Below are 20,224 nucleotides of genomic sequence, written 5' to 3' on the forward strand. Positions count from 1 at the left end.
GGAACAAGCAGGTACACATCCTTTAAATCTACTGTTGTCATGAATTTAACCACTTGAACCAAGGGAAGAATGGAACGAATAGTTTCCATCTTGAAGGACGGTACTCTGAGGATTTTGTTTAGACTTTTGAGGTCTAGAATTGGTCTGAAAGTTCCCTCTTTCTTGGGAACCACGAACAGAATGGAGTAAAAAAAACCATCCTGTTCCTGTAGTGGAACAGGAACTATCACTCCCAGAGCGGAAAGGTCTTGAACACAGTGTAAGAACGCCTCTCTTTTTACAGATAATCTTGAGAGGAGAAACCTGCCCCTGGGAGAAAAGGTCTTGAACTCTAGTTTGTATCCCTGAGACACGATGTCCACTGCCCAGGGATCCTGAATATCCCGAACCCAAGCCTGAGAAAAGAAGGAAAGTCTGCACCCCACAAGATCCGGTCCCAGATCGGGGGCAGGCCCTTCATGCTGACTTTGAGTCAGTAGCGGGCTTCTTAGATTGCTTTCCCTTGTTCCAAGACTGGTTGGACCTACAGGAAGGCTTGGACTGTTCCTGCTTTGTAGAGGGAGAGGAAGGCTTACCCTTGAAGTTTCGAAAATTACTCTGACGTCCCTTCTGCTTATTCCTCTTATCCTGAGGGAGGAAATGGCCCTTTCCTCCCGTAATGTCGGAAATAATATCCGCCAATCCTGGCCCAAACAAGGTCTTACCCTTGTAAGGAATCACCAAAAGCTTAGACGACACATCCGCAGACCAGGATTTCAACCATAAGGCTCTGCGGGCCAGTACGGCAAACCCAGAAATTTTAGCTCCCAGCTTGATAACCTGTAGGGAAGCATCTGTAATAAAGAAATTGGCCAACTTAAGGGCTTTGATCCTATCCTGGATCTCTTCAAGGGGAGAGTCTGTCTGAATAGAATCAGACAACGCATCAAACCAGTATGCCGCCGCACTAGTGACGGTAGCAATACACACCACAGGTTGCAACTGTAAACCCTGGTGAACATAAATCTTTTTGAGCAACCCCTCTAACGTCTTATCCATAGGATCTTTAAAGGAACAACTATCCTATGGGAATAGTGGTTCTCTTAGCTAAAGTGGAAGTTGCCCCTTCCACCTTGGGGATCGTCTGCTAAATTTTCTGCATTTCCCAGAAAAATTAACTCAGCACTTACCTCAGAGATCTGCCAGGCAGCAAGGCAGCTCACTAGGTTTGAGAGGTCTTCTCCCTCACATGGACCTGTGGAAAAAGAGATAAAGACTGAGTAATCTTACTCAGGCTTTCAGTATTAGGGCAGCATTAACTACATGGGAGGCGCAGTTAGGATTGTACTCCACAAGTTCCCATTGCTTGAAAGCCACCACTGCTCTACTGAGAGACTGATATGGACTACGGCTACACCCTAGGACCAAGCAGAACAATTTTGCACTGCTTAAAAATAATAAAATCTTGCTTGAAGAATCTTCTTTCCAACAACCTAAAACTTTACCACTTCCTTGCTCTAACGTAGGCAAAGAGAATGACTGGGGTGGGAGGGAAGGGAGGTGATATTTAACAGCTTTACTGTGGTGCTCTTTGCCGCCTCCTGCTGGGCAGGAGTGATATTCCCAATAGTAATTAGATGATCCGTGGACTCACCGTGTCATTAGAAAGAAAGCCTAGTTTCGCATAAAAGTCGACTGGAGTTGCATGCAGCCCACATAATAGTGTTGCTAATTGTCTTTATGGTTCAGATGCAAACATCACACAATCTGGAGGAGTTAGGCCATGAGAAGCTTAGTTTGGACAACCACAGTCTAATCCTGCCTTCTACCATTATACTCATATTAAGGCCTAGAATACGAGAGGAACGCAAAATTGCGATCGCAATATTTGCACTACACTCTTAATACCAGTGCATGCAAATACGCGCTGGTATTATAAGTAGAGTGCAATTCAAAAAACATTGCATGGAAGCTTTGCGCTCACGAGAGTGCGCTTTCATAGGCTCCAATGGAAGCCTCATTCTTATGCCGATAGAAACGGCACAGAACCTAGCGCAGCAAAGGGGGTAAGTCACTCAGCATATTTAAAATATATATGTATATATACATAAATGATAGAAAGAAAAGAGGGTGCCTCATAGTGTATTTCGTACCAGATAGGTGTGTAAGCACATAGACAGTATTAGGCTTACCAGATGAAGTTACATCATTCTGTGACCGGTGCTTGCAGGCAGGCTAGCACTCTGCAGCGGCTAGTACACCGTTTTGGGATTCCAAGTTGTACTTTAGAGGGGAGTTCGGTATGCTTCTGTTTCCACTGACAAAGCAGAATAGATTTCCAAATCAAAATGATGATAAAATAACAACGGGGCTGCTCCCGGTCGGCATACAAGACAACTTCCAGATAAAAAAATTAAAAACAAGGCTTTATTTGCTCCAGCAACGCATTTCACGACCACCAAACGGGTCGTTTCATCAGGCAATAAAAAAACTGTCCTAATCCGATTTTTTTGCCTGATGAAACGACCCGTTTGGTGGTCGAGAAACGCGTTGCTGGAGCAAATAAAGCCTTGTTTTTACATTTTATATCTGGAAGTTGTCTTGTATGCCGACCGGAAGCAGCCTCGTTGTTTTTTATCATCATTTTGATTTGGAAATCTATTCTGCTTTGTCAGTGGAAACAGAAGCATATCGAACTCCCCTCTGAAGTACAACTTGGCATCCCAAAACAGTGTACTAGCCGCTGCAGAGTGCTAGCCTGCCTGTAATCACCGGTCACAGAACGGTGCAACTTCATCTGGTAAGCCTAATACTGTCTATGTGCTTACACATCTATCTGGTACGAAATACACTATGAGGCGCCCTCTTTTCTTTCTATCATTTCTACAGATTGCGTAATTCACCGGGCCCAAGCGGAGCTGCCTCGAACCTACTAATTCAATCATACAGACCATCACGTCTATCTTTTGAATTACTATTTTGGAATTAATAATGCTATCAGCGTATTAGCATTGGACTCTATTCACTACTGATTAGGTGCGCCCCCACAAGATACCCTTGCAGGTTCTTTTTTTCTCATATATACATATATATTAACAGTTTTAATACCCATAGACTGCTATGTAAAGGCACATTTCAGTGCCTTTTTTTTCCCCTAACACTCCACATCCGCTCACGTTAACCTCTTATAACTACTTTGTGCAGTTATTATTATTATTTTTTATTATTTTTTTAACGTGAGCCCGTAAAATGGCAACTATGCCCCTTTACGGACACACGTTAAATTAGCACTCCACTTGTAATCTAGCCCTTAGTATTTAGTGTCCCCTGAAGCAAACTGGTCATGGTTCTATTTTGCAATAGTGAATTATAAATGTGAAAACTATCAAGCAGTCAGCGTCATATGACAAATGTACACTTTTTTCCACCCCACTTGTAGCTGCACAGGTATGTTCCAGCATACAAACATAACAGCTATACCCTCACTCTCTGATGGGAGCCACTACTTATTTATTTAGTATATCACTTGAAAAAGACTCTGTAATCATCAGGAAATTATGAAAAGCAAATGTGACATAATGTGCAAGCTAGTTGCCTGGTATGTTACATTCTCAATCCAAGAATCTAGCTAATAGAAATAAGTGATTATAATGGCACATCCAGATACACTTCATGACTTTGTGTAATAATTGTGCTTGTCCCATGCTCCTTAAGATTCCAAAAGGCAAGCTCTGTAACCTACTAAGGCTACAAATCATAGCTGGTTTAGGCAATTTGCAGCATTTTGAAAACTTAAAAGGATACTAAACCGAATTTCTTATTTCTTTCATGATTCAGTTAGAGCATTCAATTTTAGGCAACTTTCTAATTTACTCCTATTAGAAATGTTTCTTCGTTCTCTTGGTATCTTTATTTGAAAAAGCAGGAATCTAAAATAAACTAAGGAGCCGACCCATTTTTGGTTCAGCACCTGGGTTGTGTTTGCTGATTGGTGGCTAAATGTAGCCACCAATCAGCAAGATCTATCCAGGGTACTAAACCAAAAATGGGCCGGCTCTTTAGCTTAGATTCCTGCTTTTGAATGAAGAAAAATTGATAATAGGAGTAAATTAGAAAGTTGCTTAAAATTGCATGTTCTATCTGAAAAAAATGGGGTTAGAATCCCTTTAATCCCTACAGAATTTGTATTTTAGCCTCTCTAGGAAGTGTGGGGGTTTTACACAAAAGCTAAAAAAGGTATGTACTGTCTCTTTTACTTCTAAATAATAACACTCCAGAACAGTTCTGAACTGTCAGGTGCTATAAAGTTTTTTTTCCTTTGGGCACATATCAAGCTTACCATGGTCTGCATGGTAAACAGCCACCGATCTCAGAAATGGCGAGTTGTTCACCAATGCGTAGATATACGATTCAACCTGCAGGCGGGACAGCACCGAGGTATATGAGTGCAGGGCAAATGTCTGATGCAAGTGATCAGATTTCAGCTCAAAGAGCCGTTTTAGGTCCCCTAAGGCAGAGGCGTTTATTTCTGCAGTTTGGTAGTGGTGGTATCCAACCACTTTTGCTTGATCTTCACAAAGACCCTGTCAAGAGAAATATGATCACATTTTATTGAAATTAAGTTCAATACAGAATAGTGAGTTACAATTTCAATTATTTTGCACCAGCACCCTTTGGCAGCAAAATATACACTCTGCCATACAGCAAGACCATTTTTGCTAAAAGCACATTTTACTAAATAACTCATAGGAAAGTGCAGCAGTTAAACATGTTGGAATTATTTTTTTTACCTGAAAAAACATAATTTATGTAAGAACTTACCTGATAAATTCATTTCTTTCATATTAACAAGAGTCCATGAGCTAGTGACGTATGGGATATACATTCCTACCAGGAGGGGCAAAGTTTCCCAAACCTTAAAATGCCTATAAATACACCCCTCACCACACCCACAAATCAGTTTAACGAATAGCCAAGAAGTGGGGTGATAAGAAAAAAGTGCGAAGCATATAAAATAAGGAATTGGAATAATTGTGCTTTATACAAAAAAATCATAACCACCACAAAAAAGGGTGGGCCTCATGGACTCTTGTTAATATGAAAGAAATGAATTTATCAGGTAAGTTCTTACATAAATTATGTTTTCTTTCATGTAATTAACAAGAGTCCATGAGCTAGTGACGTATGGGATAATGACTACCCAAGATGTGGATCTTTCCACACAAGAGTCACTAGAGAGGGAGGGATAAAATAAAGACAGCCAATTCCTGCTGAAAATAATCCACACCCAAAATAAAGTTTAACGAAAAACATAAGCAGAAGATTCAAACTGAAACCGCTGCCTGAAGAACTTTTCTACCAAAAACTGCTTCAGAAGAAGAAAATACATCAAAATGGTAGAATTTAGTAAAAGTATGCAAAGAGGACCAAGTTGCTGCTTTGCAGATCTGGTCAACCGAAGCTTCATTCCTAAACGCCCAGGAAGTAGATACTGACCTAGTAGAATGAGCTGTAATTCTCTGAGGCGGAATTTTACCCGACTCAACATAGGCAAGATGAATTAAAGATTTCAACCAAGATGCCAAAGAAATGGCAGAAGCTTTCTGGCCTTTCCTAGAACCGGAAAAGATAACAAATAGACTAGAAGTCTTACGGAAAGATTTCGTAGCTTCAACATAATATTTCAAAGCTCTAACAACATCCAAAGAATGCAACGATTTCTCCAGAGAATTCTTAGGATTAGGACATAATGAAGGAACCACAATTTCTCTACTAATGTTGTTGGAATTCACAACTTTAGGTAAAAATTCAAAAGAAGTTCGCAACACCGCCTTATCCTGATGAAAAATCGGAAAAGGAGACTCACAAGAAAGAGCAGATAATTCAGAAACTCTTCTAGCAGAAGAGATGGCCAAAAGGAACAAAACTTTCCAAGAAAGTAATTTAATGTCCAATGAATGCATAGGTTCAAACGGAGGAGCTTGAAGAGCTCCCAGAACCAAATTCAAACTCCATGGAGGAGAAATTGACTTAATGACAGGTTTTATACGAACCAAAGCTTGTACAAAACAATGAATATCAGGAAGAATAGCAATCTTTCTGTGAAAAAGAACAGAAAGAGCGGAGATTTGTCCTTTCAAAGAACTTGCGGACAAACCCTTATCTAAACCATCCTGAAGAAACTGTAAAATTCTCGGTATTCTAAAAGAATGCCAAGAAAAATGATGAGAAAGACACCAAGAAATATAAGTCTTCCAGACTCTATAATATATCTCTCGAGATACAGATTTACGAGCCTGTAACATAGTATTAATCACGGAGTCAGAGAAACCTCTTTGACCAAGAATCAAGCGTTCAATCTCCATACCTTTAAATTTAAGGATTTCAGATCCGGATGGAAAAAAGGACCTTGCGACAGAAGGTCTGGTCTTAACGGAAGAGTCCATGGTTGGCAAGATGCCATCCGGACAAGATCCGCATACCAAAACCTGTGAGGCCATGCCGGAGCTATTAGCAGAACAAACGAGCATTCCCTCAGAATCTTGGAGATTACTCTTGGAAGAAGAACTAGAGGCGGAAAGATATAGGCAGGATGATACTTCCAAGGAAGTGATAATGCATCCACTGCCTCCGCCTGAGGATCCCGGGATCTGGACAGATACCTGGGAAGTTTCTTGTTTAGATGAGAGGCCATCAGATCTATCTCTGGGAGCCCCCACATTTGAACAATCTGAAGAAATACCTCTGGGTGAAGAGACCATTCGCCCGGATGCAACGTTTGGCGACTGAGATAATCCGCTTCCCAATTGTCTACACCTGGGATATGAACCGCAGAGATTAGACAGGAGCTGGATTCCGCCCAAACCAAAATTCGAGATACTTCTTTCATAGCCAGAGGACTGTGAGTCCCTCCTTGATGATTGATGTATGCCACAGTTGTGACATTGTCTGTCTGAAAACAAATGAACGATTCTCTCTTCAGAAGAGGCCAAAACTGAAGAGCTCTGAAAATTGCACGGAGTTCCAAAATATTGATCGGTAATCTCACCTCCTGAGATTCCCAAACTCCTTGTGCCGTCAGAGATCCCCACACAGCTCCCCAACCTGTGAGACTTGCATCTGTTGAAATTACAGTCCAGGTCGGAAGAACAAAAGAAGCCCCCTGAATTAAACGATGGTGATCTGTCCACCACGTTAGAGAGTGTCGAACAATCGGTTTTAAAGATATTAATTGATATATCTTCGTGTAATCCCTGCACCATTGGTTCAGCATACAGAGCTGAAGAGGTCGCATGTGAAAACGAGCAAAGGGGATCGCGTCCGATGCAGCAGTCATAAGACCTAGAATTTCCATGCATAAGGCTACCGAAGGGAATGATTGAGACTGAAGGTTTCGACAAGCTGTAATCAATTTTAGACGTCTCTTGTCTGTTAAAGACAGAGTCATGGACACTGAATCTATCTGGAAACCCAGAAAGGTTACCCTTGTTTGAGGAATCAAAGAACTTTTTGGTAAATTGATCCTCCAACCATGATCTTGAAGAAACAACACAAGTCGATTCGTATGAGACTCTGCTAAATGTAAAGACTGAGCAAGTACCAAGATATCGTCCAAATAAGGAAATACCACAATACCCTGTTCTCTGATTACAGACAGAAGGGCACCGAGAATCTTTGTGAAAATTCTTGGAGCTGTAGCAAGGCCAAACGGTAGAGCCACAAATTGGTAATGCTTGTCTAGAAAAGAGAATCTCAGGAACTGATAATGATCTGGATGAATCGGAATATGCAGATATGCATCCTGTAAATCTATTGTGGACATATAATTCCCTTGCTGAACAAAAGGCAATATAGTCCTTACAGTTACCATCTTGAACGTTGGTATCCTTACATAACGATTCAATAATTTTAGATCCAGAACTGGTCTGAAGGAATTCTCCTTCTTTGGTACAATGAAGAGATTTGAATAAAACCCCATCCCCTGTTCCGGAACTGGAACTGGCATAATTACTCCAGCCAACTCTAGATCTGAAACACAATTCAGAAATGCTTGAGCTTTCACTGGATTTACTGGGACACGGGAAAGAAAAAATCTCTTTGCAGGAGGTCTCATCTTGAAACCAATTCTGTACCCTTCTGAAACAATGTTCTGAATCCAAAGATTGTGAACAGAATTGATCCAAATTTCTTTGAAAAAACGTAACCTGCCCCCCTACCAGCTGAACTGGAATGAGGGCCGTACCTTCATGTGAACTTAGAAGCAGGCTTTGCCTTTCTAGCAGGCTTGGATTTATTCCAGACTGGAGATGGTTTCCAAACTGAAACTGCTCCTGAGGACGAAGGATCAGGCTTTTGTTCTTTGTTGAAGCGAAAGGAACGAAAACGATTGTTAGCCCTGTTTTTACCTTTAGATTTTTTATCCTGTGGTAAAAAAGTTCCTTTCCCACCAGTAACAGTTGAAATAATAGAATCCAACTGAGAACCAAATAATTTGTTTCCTTTTTGGAAAGAAATGGAAAGTAGAGTTGATTTAGAAGCCATATCAGCATTCCAAGTCTTAAGCCATAAAGCTCTTCTGGCTAAGATAGCCAGAGACATAAACCTAACATCAACTCTAATAATATCAAAAATGGCATCACAGATAAAATTATTAGCATGCTGGAGAAGAATAATAATATCATGAGAATCACGATTTGTTACTTGTTGCGCTAGAGTTTCCAACCAAAAAGTTGAAGCTGCAGCAACATCAGCCAATGATATAGCAGGTCTAAGAAGATTACCTGAACACAGATAAGCTTTTCTTAGAAAAGATTCAATTTTTCTATCTAAAGGATCCTTAAACGAGGTACCATCTGACGTAGGAATGGTAGTACGTTTAGCAAGGGTAGAAATAGCCCCATCAACTTTAGGGATTTTGTCCCAAAATTCTAACCTGTCAGGCGGAACAGGATATAATTGCTTAAAACGTTTAGAAGGAGTAAATGAATTACCCAATTTATCCCATTCTTTGGAAATTACTGCAGAAATAGCATTAGGAACAGGAAAAAACTTCTGGAATAACCGCAGGAGCTTTAAAAACCTTATCCAAACGTATAGAATTAGTATCAAGAGGACTAGAATCCTCTATTTCTAAAGCAATTAGTACTTCTTTAAGTAAAGAGCGAATAAATTCCATCTTAAATAAATATGAAGATTTATCAGCATCAATCTCTGAGATAGAATCCTCTGAACCAGAAGAGTCCAAAGAATCAGAATGATGGTGTTCATTTAAAAATTCATCTGTAGAGAGAGAAGATTTAAAAGACTTTTTACGTTTACTAGAAGGAGAAATAACAGACAAAGCCTTCTTTATAGATTCAGAAACAAAATCTCTTATGTTATCAGGAACATTCTGCACCTTAGATGTTGAGGGAACTGCAACAGGCAATGGTACATTACTAAAGGAAATATTATCTGCTTTAACAAGTTTGTCATGACAATTATTACAAACAACAGCTGGAGGAATAGCTACCAAAAGTTTTGGTAGATCCAGCAGGCAGTGATTTTCCTGTAGTATCTTCTGGCTCAGATGCAACGTGAGACATCTTGCAATATGTAAGAGAAAAAACAACATATAAAGCAAAATAGATCAAATTCCTTATAAGACAGTTTCAGGAATGGGAAAGAATGCCAAATATCAAGCTTCTAGCAACCAGAAGCAAATGAAAAATGAGACTGAAATAATGTGGAGACAAAAGCGACGCCCATATTTTTTAGCGCCAAATAAGACGCCCACATTATTTGGCGCCTAAATGCTTTTGGCGCCAAAAATGACGCCACATCCGGAACGCCGACATTTTTGGCGCAAAATAACGTCAAAAAATTACGCAACTTCCGGCGACACGTATGACGCCGGAAACGGAAAAGAATTTTTGCGCCAAAAAAGTCCGCGCCAAGAATGACGCAATAAAATGAAGCATTTTCAGCCCCCGCGAGCCTAACAGCCCACAGGGAAAAAAGTCAAATTTTTGAGGTAAGAAAAATATGATAATTCAATGCATAATCCCAAATATGAAACTGACTGTCTGAAAATAAGGAAAGTTGAACATTCTGAGTCAAGGCAAATAAATGTTTGAATACATATATTTAGAACTTTATAAATAAAGTGCCCAACCATAGCTTAGAGTGTCACAGAAAATAAGACTTACTTACCCCAGGACACTCATCTACATGTTTGTAGAAAGCCAAACCAGTACTGAAACGAGAATCAGTAGAGGTAATGGTAAATATAAGAGTATATCGTCGATCTGAAAAGGGAGGTAAGAGATGAATCTCTACGACCGATAACAGAGAACCTTATGAAATAGACCCCGTAGAAGGAGATCACTGCATTCAATAGGCAATACTCTCTTCACATCCCTCTGACATTCACTGCACGCTGAGAGGAAAACCGGGCTCCAACTTGCTGCGGAGCGCATATCAACGTAGAATCTAGCACAAACTTACTTCACCACCTCCCTTGGAGGCAAAGTTTGTAAAACTGATTTGTGGGTGTGGTGAGGGGTGTATTTATAGGCATTTTAAGGTTTGGGAAACTTTGCCCCTCCTGGTAGGAATGTATATCCCATACGTCACTAGCTCATGGACTCTTGTTAATTACATGAAAGAAAGTGTGAATTAAATGTTGTTTAAATTCATATAGAAGTGAATACAGCAGTATCAGCTGTGCATTTTCTTTTAACGCTCATTGATAGGTGAAACGTAATTCCTACTACTTCTAATTGGCTGATACATACTTCCTTCTAATTCTGTTTGATGTTTAAATTCTGGTCTTTCATATGAATGACAGATGTTTGAATCCCTTTAAGGCAGACGTCCTCAAACTTGGCCCTCCAGAGGTTTTGGAACTACATTTCCCATGATGCTCAGCCAGCATATCTTGGGAAATGTAGTTCCAAAACCTCTGGAGGGCCAAGTTTGAGGATGTGTGCATAAGGTTATCACATCCATGGTGGCCAGTATGTAATTATAGGTATAAGCAACCACAGGATGTATTCATTTATTATAATTTCATTTGATTAGATATATTATTCTTCTATTAGTGTTACGTTCTTATTGCAAATAAAAACTTCCTCTCAACATGTAGTGTTTCCTGAGCACAGGGACTATAAAGAAATATTTGGTCTGGACCTCTGGCATATTAAAGGGGCATTACCATGGACTTTGTCATAGCATTTTATATTACTAATAGAGTCCCTTGCTAACAGAATACTAGCTGAGCATTAACGTTTGCTTGTGACATGTTGATTGGCTCGAGCCCTCGCAGAATCTATAACGTTCAACGTAATACTATTGATTCAAGTGATTCAGCATTTCAGTAACATGTCCCTTTAACACAGCCCTAAACTTGTTACAAAGAAAGACTCACACAAAACATACTCCAGCAAGCTGTCATTTTCTAATACTTTTCTATTCTATTATCTCTCCAAACCCTGGCCCTGCACACATCTCTATGTGCTCACAGCCTTATATACAACTCCCTTAAACACTATAATCCAAGGAAGCAATTCCACTGCACCATGCTCCAGTTTATTTAGAATGCAAATTCTTTATGCACCATCAATTCATGATCATTTCATCTTGAAATTATTAAATCGAATAGATATACAGAAACTTGTTTCTCCTCCTCTGTTACCACTTCTGGTCTATAGTCACACTTTCAGGTTTGGTGCCAGACAAGGGGGTGTTATAGACGTTATATTCTCACCTAAATGCACGTTTTTATATCCTACACCTCCAGCCCATTTATTATCATAATTTAAATTCATGGTGGTCCCCCCAAACTCTCTTTATGTTGATATGATCAATTGGTCCCCTAGAACTACATCATAATTCACATACACAATCTGTTCTTTCAGTCAAGGAGATACAACCCTACAACTCCCGCAGCCTCCACCCTCTCTCTAACCACTTAAGATCAAAAACTTTATTAATAAATTTCACCTACAACCCATAGCTAACGGCTTTCCATTGACCTGGCCTTCACCCATCTTTGATTTATGTTCTGTTTCTCGATTTTCCAATTTTCTGACCATCATCTTCCTAATGTTCAACCTCATTTAACCCTAGCATCCCCCTCAGCTTACACAGGTATGGCCAACTCCAGTCCTAAAGCAGCACTAACGGTCCTGGTTTTACCATTCTCTTTGTAGTAAAATAAAGCATTAAAACTTGTGCTGTGTGTTTCTTTGCAGGGAAAAAAGGAAAAAATTTAAAACCAGGACCATTGGTGGCGTTTTAGGACTGGAGTTGGCCACTCCTGTATTATACCTTAAAGGATATAAACACTTTAGACCTACAACACTTTTCCACTAAAATACAACCTTCTTTGAACAAAATCTCCACCTCATCCTGCCCAGATTTTATGGCTTCATAGTAGGACTCTATACTCATATCAACAATGTACATGGCCACAATACCCACTCGCCCAAAGGCAGAACTTTTTTTCACTTTCTGCAATGAGATTTTTTTAGTGAAAAATTTTATGCAGGTAATTTTTAAATACAATTAAATTTTAATTTTAAATTAGGCAGTTACACTAAAGCACCCATTTGATTGTAATGTGTTAGTTAACTGGAGAATAAAGCAATATTTAAAGTTTTATAATATAGTGCAGTAGTTGAAAATTGCATTGCAAATTAGGTGCATTGCTCATACGAACGTCTTACATTCAGGAAAAAAAAAAACAGCTTTGCAGATTGTGAAAGGCTAGGGAACGGGCTTGAAACAATCTCTGAGAGACAGTCAAATAATGCCCTACTGCTTGGCAACGCTACTGAATATTTGACTGTTCACTTCAAACAGCACTTTGCTCTGTATGATATGTGGTAAGGAAAACTTACACAGTGCAGCCAGAGAACAGATCTGTTTGAAGAGAACAGCCTAATGTGGAGCAGCAATGAAAAGTTAAATGAACATTTCCTGCATGTGTCCCATTCTTTCGCAAGACATGCTGCATTTTCTGCGATGACATCTCAGATCACTGCATGTTCTGCCTTGGAGACAACAAGTAACACAAACCAGACAGACTACCTACAAAAATGCTCCAGCACTGCGAGCATCAATGAAGAAACTCATTCCTAGCTGACTTAACCCCTTAATGACCACAGCACTTTTCCATTTTCTGTCCGTTTGGGACCAAGGCTATTTTTACATTTCTGTGGTGTTTGTGTTTAGCTGTAATTTTCCCCTTACTCATTTACTGTACCCACACATATTATATACCATTTTTCTCGCCATTAAATGGACTTTCAAAATATACCATTATTTTCATCATATCTTATAATTTAATATAAAAAAATTATAAAATATGAGGAAAAAATGGAAAAAAACACACTTTTTCTAACTTTGACCCCCAAAATCTGTTACACATCTACAACCACCCAAAAAAAACATATGCTAAATAGTTTCTAAATTTTGTCATGAGTTTAGAAATACCCAATGTTTACATGTTCTTTGCTTTTTTTGCAAGTTATAGGGCCATAAATACAAGTAGCACTTTGCTATTTCCAAACCACTTTTTTTCAAAATTAGCGATAGTTACATTGGGACACTAATATCTTTCAGGAATCCCTGAATATCTATTGACATGTATATATTTTTTTTAGAAGACATCCCAAAGTATTGATCTAGGCCCATTTTGGTATATTTCATGCCACCATTTCACCGCCAAATGCGATCAAATAAAAAAAATTGTTCCCTTTTTCACAATTTTTTTCACAAACTTTAGGTTTCTCACTGAAATTATTTACAAACAACTTATGCAATTATAGCATAAATGGTTGTAAATGCTTCTCTGGGATCCCCTTTGTTCATAAATAGCAGACATATATGGCTTTGGTTTTGCTTTTTACTAATTAGAAGGCTGCTAAATGCGACTGCGCACCACACGTGTATTATGCCCAGCAGTGAAGGGGTTAATAAGGGAGCATGTAGGGAGCTTCTAGGGTTAATTTTAGCTTCAGTGTAGTGTAGTAGACAACCCCAAGTATTGATCTAGGCCCATTTTGGTATATTTCATGCCACCATTTCACCGCCAAATGCAATCAAATAAAAAAAAACGCTAAATTTTTCACAATTTTAGGTTTCTCACTGAAATTATTTACAAACAGCTTGTGCAATTATGGCACAAATGGTTGTAAATGCTTCTCTGGGATCCCTTTGTTCAGAAATAGCAGACATATATGACTTTGGCGTTGTTTTTTGGTAATTAGAAGGCCGCTAAGTGCTGCTGCGCATCACACGTGTATTATGGGCTAGCAGTGAAGGGGTTAATTAGGTAGTTTGTAGGGAGCTTGCAGGGGTTAATTTTAGCTTTAGTGTAGAGATCAGCCTCCCACCTGACACATCAGACCCCCTGATCCCTCCCCAACAGCTCCCTTCCCTCCCCCACACCACAATTGTCCCCGCCATCTTAAGTACTGGCAGAAAGTCTGCCAGTACTAAAATAAAGTTTTTTTTAAAAAAAATAATAATAAATTTTTAGCATATTTACATATGCTACTTTGTAGGATCCCCCCTTAGCCCCCAACCTCCCTGATCCCCCCCAAAACAGCTCTCTAGCCCTCCCCTCTGACTTATTGGGGGCCATCTTGGGTACTGGCAGCTGTCTGCCAGTACCCAGTTTGCAAGAGAAATAGTTTATTTTTTATTTTTATGTTGTTTTTCTGTAGTGTAGCTTCCCCCCCCCCACAGACCAATCCCCCACACCCCTAACTAATGCATTTTAATTTCAATAGTTAGTACTTTTAAAACTTTTGAGTACATAATTTTTCTGTAGTGTAGCGGCTCCCACCCGCTCCCTCCCCGTGCACGCGCCCGCCCCCGCCCTCCCGTGCACGTGCACGCGTCCGTGCGCGCCCCCGATCGCCCCCGATCACGCCCCCCTCCACCTCATCAGGGCCATCGATGGCCGCCACCCGCCTCCCGAACCGGCTCCCACCCACCAACGGATCTTGCCGGTGATGTCCGGTGCAGAGAGGGCCACAGAGTGGCTCTCTCTGCACCGGATTGCTAAAAAATGTTATTGCAGGATGCCTCGATATCGAGGCATCACTGCAATAACCGGAAAGCAACTGGAAGCGAGCAGGATCGCTTCCAGCTGCTTTTCCAGACCAAGGACGTACGCCACACGTCCTCGGTCATTAACTGTATTTTTTTTGAGGACGTGTGGCGTACGTCCTTGGTCCTTAAGGGGTTAAAGGGACACTGAACCCAAATTTTTTCTTTCGTGATTCAGAAAGAGCATGAAATTTCAAGCAACTTTCTAATTTACTCCTATTATCAAATTTTCTTTATTCTCTTGGTATCTTTATTTTGAAATGCAAGAATGTAAGTTTAGATGCCGGCCCATTTTTGGTGAACAACCTGGGTTGTCCTTGCTGATTGGTGGATAATTCATTCACCAATAAAAAAGTGCTGTCCAGAGGTCTAAACCCAAAAAAAACTTAGATGCCTTTTCTTTTAAAATAAAGATAGCAAGAGAACGAAGAAAATTTGATAATAGGAGTAAATTAGAAAGTTGCCTAAAATTGCATGCTCTATCTGAATTACAAAAGAAAACATTTGGGTTCAGTGTCCCTTTAACCCAACTATAAGAGTTCATCTTCGACCCTCATAACTTTTATTTAAAGGGACAGTCTAGTAGTCAAAATTAAACTTTCATGATTCAGATAGGGCATGTCATTTTAAACAACTTTCCCATTTACTTTTATCATCAAATCATCAAATATATTGTTCTCTTGGTATTCTTAGTTGACAGCTAAACCTAGGTAGGCTCAAATGCTAATTTATAAGCTGCCTCTCATCTCAATGCAGTGACAGTTTTTTAAAGCTAGAGCGCATTAGTTCATGTGTGTCCATATAGATAAAACAGTGCTCACCGCCCATGGAGTTACTTATATGAGGGGAACTGATTGGCTAAAATACAAGTCTGTCAAAATAACTAAAATAAGGGGGCAGCCTTCAAAGGCTTAGATATAAAAGGTAATCACAGAGGTAAAAAGTATATTTATATAACTGCGTGGTTATTCAATACTGGGGGACAGGTAATAAAGGTATTATTTATCTTTTAAAAAAATAAAAATTCTGGGAGTATATTGTCCCTTTAATCATTTTTTTAAACTTAAGGCACCTCTGCCCATTACAGCCTCACTGTCCAAGTGGCAAGCCCACTCACAATAACAGCCCTAACTTATCTTTTCACCCCATCTCCACCACTAGCGCGTTTCCTGAACCTTTCAAGAAATCTCACCTAACTATATTTTCATACTTATTGTCAGATACATCCAATAGAACCCTGTGATCTATGCCTATTCTACTTTATCTCCAGATCCCAAAACATGTTCAGAGAATATCTTAACAGTTCCTCAACAACGTACCCCATCAATATAAACTTACAGCTAGCTCATCTTAATATCTCACACCCTAACTTCATCTATATGAATGTGGTAAGTTGTTTTGCTACTTAAGTTTAACTTTATTTTCCCATAACTGTGAAAACAATGACCTTTTTGGGTTACAGAAACAGATATAGTTTATTTAAACATGGTTTACATAATCCTGCATAATAGCAGATGTTTTTACCTGGACAGTCATGTGTTCTTCTTTAAAATCCCACACTTTACTCTTAATATTTTTCCAATCTGATACCATAATCTGAAGTTTTGCTTCAGCCAATAAAAGTTGTTTTCTACACCGCCCATAATTCATCAGTAGTTCATGGAATTCATGTCTATCCTGATGAACTATACTCTCAAACTCTTCAGTGAACGATTCCACATTCTCTAAACCATGAACACGGTTCAAATATTTTCAGCTGCTCCTTGGTGAAGGGAAGTGGTTTGGGTTGCTGTGGAACTTCTGGGTACAACCGTTCACACTGTGGCAGAGGCTTGATAGTAGCAACATCCCTTTTATGGTCAACAATCTCCACTGGTAATTCTGGATAAAGGGATTTTGCTTGTGGAAGCTGAAGAATCTCTTTAGCTTCCACAAAGTGCTGAGGATTCACATGGTCCTGTTCTTTTAGCGCTAGGATTGCTGGTCGAATATCTTCTGCGTCTACAATCATTTTTTCTTTTGTAGTTCCTAGAGTCATTTCACTGAATCTAGAAATATCCTCTGAGACTTCCTTATTTCTTTCCATGTGTGCTTCTGTTTTGCCTTTTTTAGATCCTGCGGGATCTTGCACCTGGTTGTTTGTGCAGCATGTTTTATCAAGTTCTTTAGTCCGATCTTTGCTCTCAAAATCTGTACTGGATACTTTAGATGCTTCACCAGTAACTGTTAAAGAAGGAGGCAAGTTATTTAACCTGTTGACATCTAGTGCAACTGTTTCATCATTAAGCTGGATTTCTGTGAAATAGTCAGGAGTGTCTCTATTTATAGATGAGTCAACATCTAGAACCTTAGAAAAGATGTCTGTCTCTTTCTCTAAAAGAGGAACTTTATCTGTGTTTAGACCTTCAGCTGCATGTCTCTTCTTTTTCTCCTGGAAACAGAGGGGAAAAAAAGTCTTAATATTTGCATTGATAATACCATAAAATGCAAGTTTTAATAAGCTATAAAGCAATCGCTTGGCAAAAAAAACAAGTTTGACAATTTTATTTAAAAGCACTTAGAAACTAATCAGATACAGGAATCACAGCAGTTACACTGTTTGCTATAGCTCCCAAGCTGAACTTTAACTGTGTGTTTAAATATCAAAAAGGGTTCAGGGTTAATAATAATAAAATTACATGGTAAAAATGAGAGCATGTCATTTTCTTACAATTTATTTCATAATAGCCCTTTAACCCAAGGCTCGGCCAATCCCATGCACTAAGGAGCCACTGGCACCTTAAAATTATACCCTGGAACCCTGGTTTAGAGTCTCCAAAACAACCATGGGTGCCCCCACTTGTCCTGACTGGCTGCCATACCGGAAATTTAGTTTGGTGAGCATCAAGATCCATTCTAGGCATAACAGCTGTGGAATACAAATCCAACTTTTATAGTGTTAGATACAGTAATGTGTGTGTAATATAAATATAAATATCACAGGAAAGGCCAAATGTTATGGGCTGGGTTGTAGATTTTGAACAAATTTGTTGAGCCCTGCTTTAAACATTTAATGTTTCAAAGTATACTGCCCCTTTAACTTTAAAGTCAGCAAAGGCAGGAACCAAATATTTGTGTTTAAAGGGACAGTCAACCATAGAATTGTTATTGTTTTAAAAGATAGATAATCCCTTTATTAACTCATTCCCCGTTTTGCATAACCAACACAGTTATATTAATGTACTTTTTACCTTTGTGATTACCTTGTATCTAGGAAGCTTCTTCCAGCCCCCTGATCATGACTGTGACTGTTTATTATCTATTGTCTTAAAATTAGCATTGTATTGTGCTAGATCTTAAATAACTTTCTGTGCCTGAACACAGTGTTATCTATATGGCCCACACGTACTTTCTGTCTCTTTGTGTTGAAAAGAGATTTAAAAAGCATGTGATAAGAGGCAGCCCTCAAAGGCTTAGAAATTAGCATATGAGCCTACCTGTGTTTAGTTTAAACTAAGAATACCAAGAGAAAAAAAGAAATTTGATGATAAAAGTAAATTGGAAAGTCAATTAAAATTAAAAGTCCTATCTGAATAATGAAAGTTTAATTTATACTTGACTGTCCCTTTAACTAGGTTTGTGCATGTGATGTACAAAAGGTGTTATCAGATATAAAGCGATTTCTCAGGAAGGAAATCAGTAGCAGCCAACAGCCATAATTAACATACTTTGAATATTACTTTTCATTATCATCCGCTCATAAAGTACTTTAATTTTGCGTAGTAAGAGGTCACATGACTGCAGTTTACTTTTTGACTTTGGAAAATAAATTTACAGTTAGATTTTTTTATTCTTGATCAAAATCCTACAAAAATGACCCAGTCGCTCAATTACAGTTAGATAACAGAGTTAGTTTCTATATGTACTTTTTTTTTCTCAGTGAAGCAAACTGGAACGCGATTACAACATGAATGGTGGGAAGTGGTTGAGAAGGGGAGAATAAGTTCCATGAGATGATCATGTTGGGGGATTACCAATGGCAAAATAGCTTTGGGGTTAAAAGGGCATAAAAGTACAAAATGAAAATGCTTTAAAAGGGATATGAAACCCAATTTTTTTTTTCTTTCATGGTTCAGATAGAGCATGCAATTTAAAATAACATTCTAATTTACTTCTATTATCAATTTTCTTCCTTCTCTTGCTATCTTTTGTTGAAAAGCAGGAACTAATGCTTAGGAGCCAGCCCATTTCTTGAGCACTATACGGCAGCAGTTTTGCTAGAATCTTATCCATTTGCAAGAGCACTAGATGGCAGCAGTTTTGCTAGAATCTTATCCATTTGCAAGAGCACTAGATGGCAGCAGTTTTGTAAGAATGTTATCCATTTGCAAGAGCACTAGATGGCAGCAGTTTTGCTAGAATCTTATCCATTTGCAAGAGCACTAGATGGCAGCAGTTTTGCTAGAATCTTATCCATTTGCAAGAGCACTAGATGGCAGCAGTTTTGCTAGAATCTTATCCATTTGCAAGAGCACTAGATGGCAGCAGTTTTGTAAGAATCTTATCCATTTGCAAGAGCACTAGATGGCAGCAGTTTTGCTAGAATCTTATCCATTTGCAAGAGCACTAGATGGCAGCAGTTTTGCTAGAATCTTATCCATTTGCAAGAGCACTAGATGCAGGCAGTTTTGCTAGAATCTTATCCATTTGCAAGAGCACTAGATGGCAGCAGTTTTGCTAGAATCTTATCCATTTGCAAGAGCACTAGATGGCAGCAGTTTTGCTAGAATCTTATCCATTTGCAAGAGCACTAGATGGCAGTACTATTTCCTGCCACGTAGTTCTCCAGATGGGAATGAAGCAAATTTGATAATAAAGGTAAATGGGAAACCTTTTTTTAAAATTGTATGTTCTGTCTGAATCACACACAAAAATGTTTGGGTTTCATATCCTTTTAATGTATTAGTGCAATAACGAAAAGTCTCTATTACTTGCATTTAACTGTGTAACCCTTTGTGAGCCAACAAGATGCAAATGTTTGTAGACACCAAACAATAAGCTAGCTCCCAGTAGCAACTGCTGCTCCTACCTACCTAGGGATACATCTAAAACAAAGGATACCAAAAGAACAAAGTGAATTTGACAACAGAAGTAAATGGAAACGTTT

The 20,224-nt window shown here is 39.1% G+C and overlaps 1 protein-coding gene across 1 annotated transcript in view; it reads right to left on the bottom strand.

Annotated features, from left to right (window-relative positions):
- EPG5 (ectopic P-granules 5 autophagy tethering factor) overlaps positions 1-20,224 on the bottom strand; it is a 404,912-nt gene that overhangs the window by 372,011 nt on the left and 12,677 nt on the right. The window contains 3 exon segments of the mRNA XM_053701063.1: positions 4,319-4,562; positions 16,603-16,806; positions 16,808-17,509. Coding sequence (XP_053557038.1) covers positions 4,319-4,562; positions 16,603-16,806; positions 16,808-17,509 — 1,150 coding nt within the window.

Source organism: Bombina bombina, chromosome 2 (assembly GCF_027579735.1).
Source record: "Bombina bombina isolate aBomBom1 chromosome 2, aBomBom1.pri, whole genome shotgun sequence".
Taxonomy (NCBI): domain Eukaryota; kingdom Metazoa; phylum Chordata; class Amphibia; order Anura; family Bombinatoridae; genus Bombina; species Bombina bombina.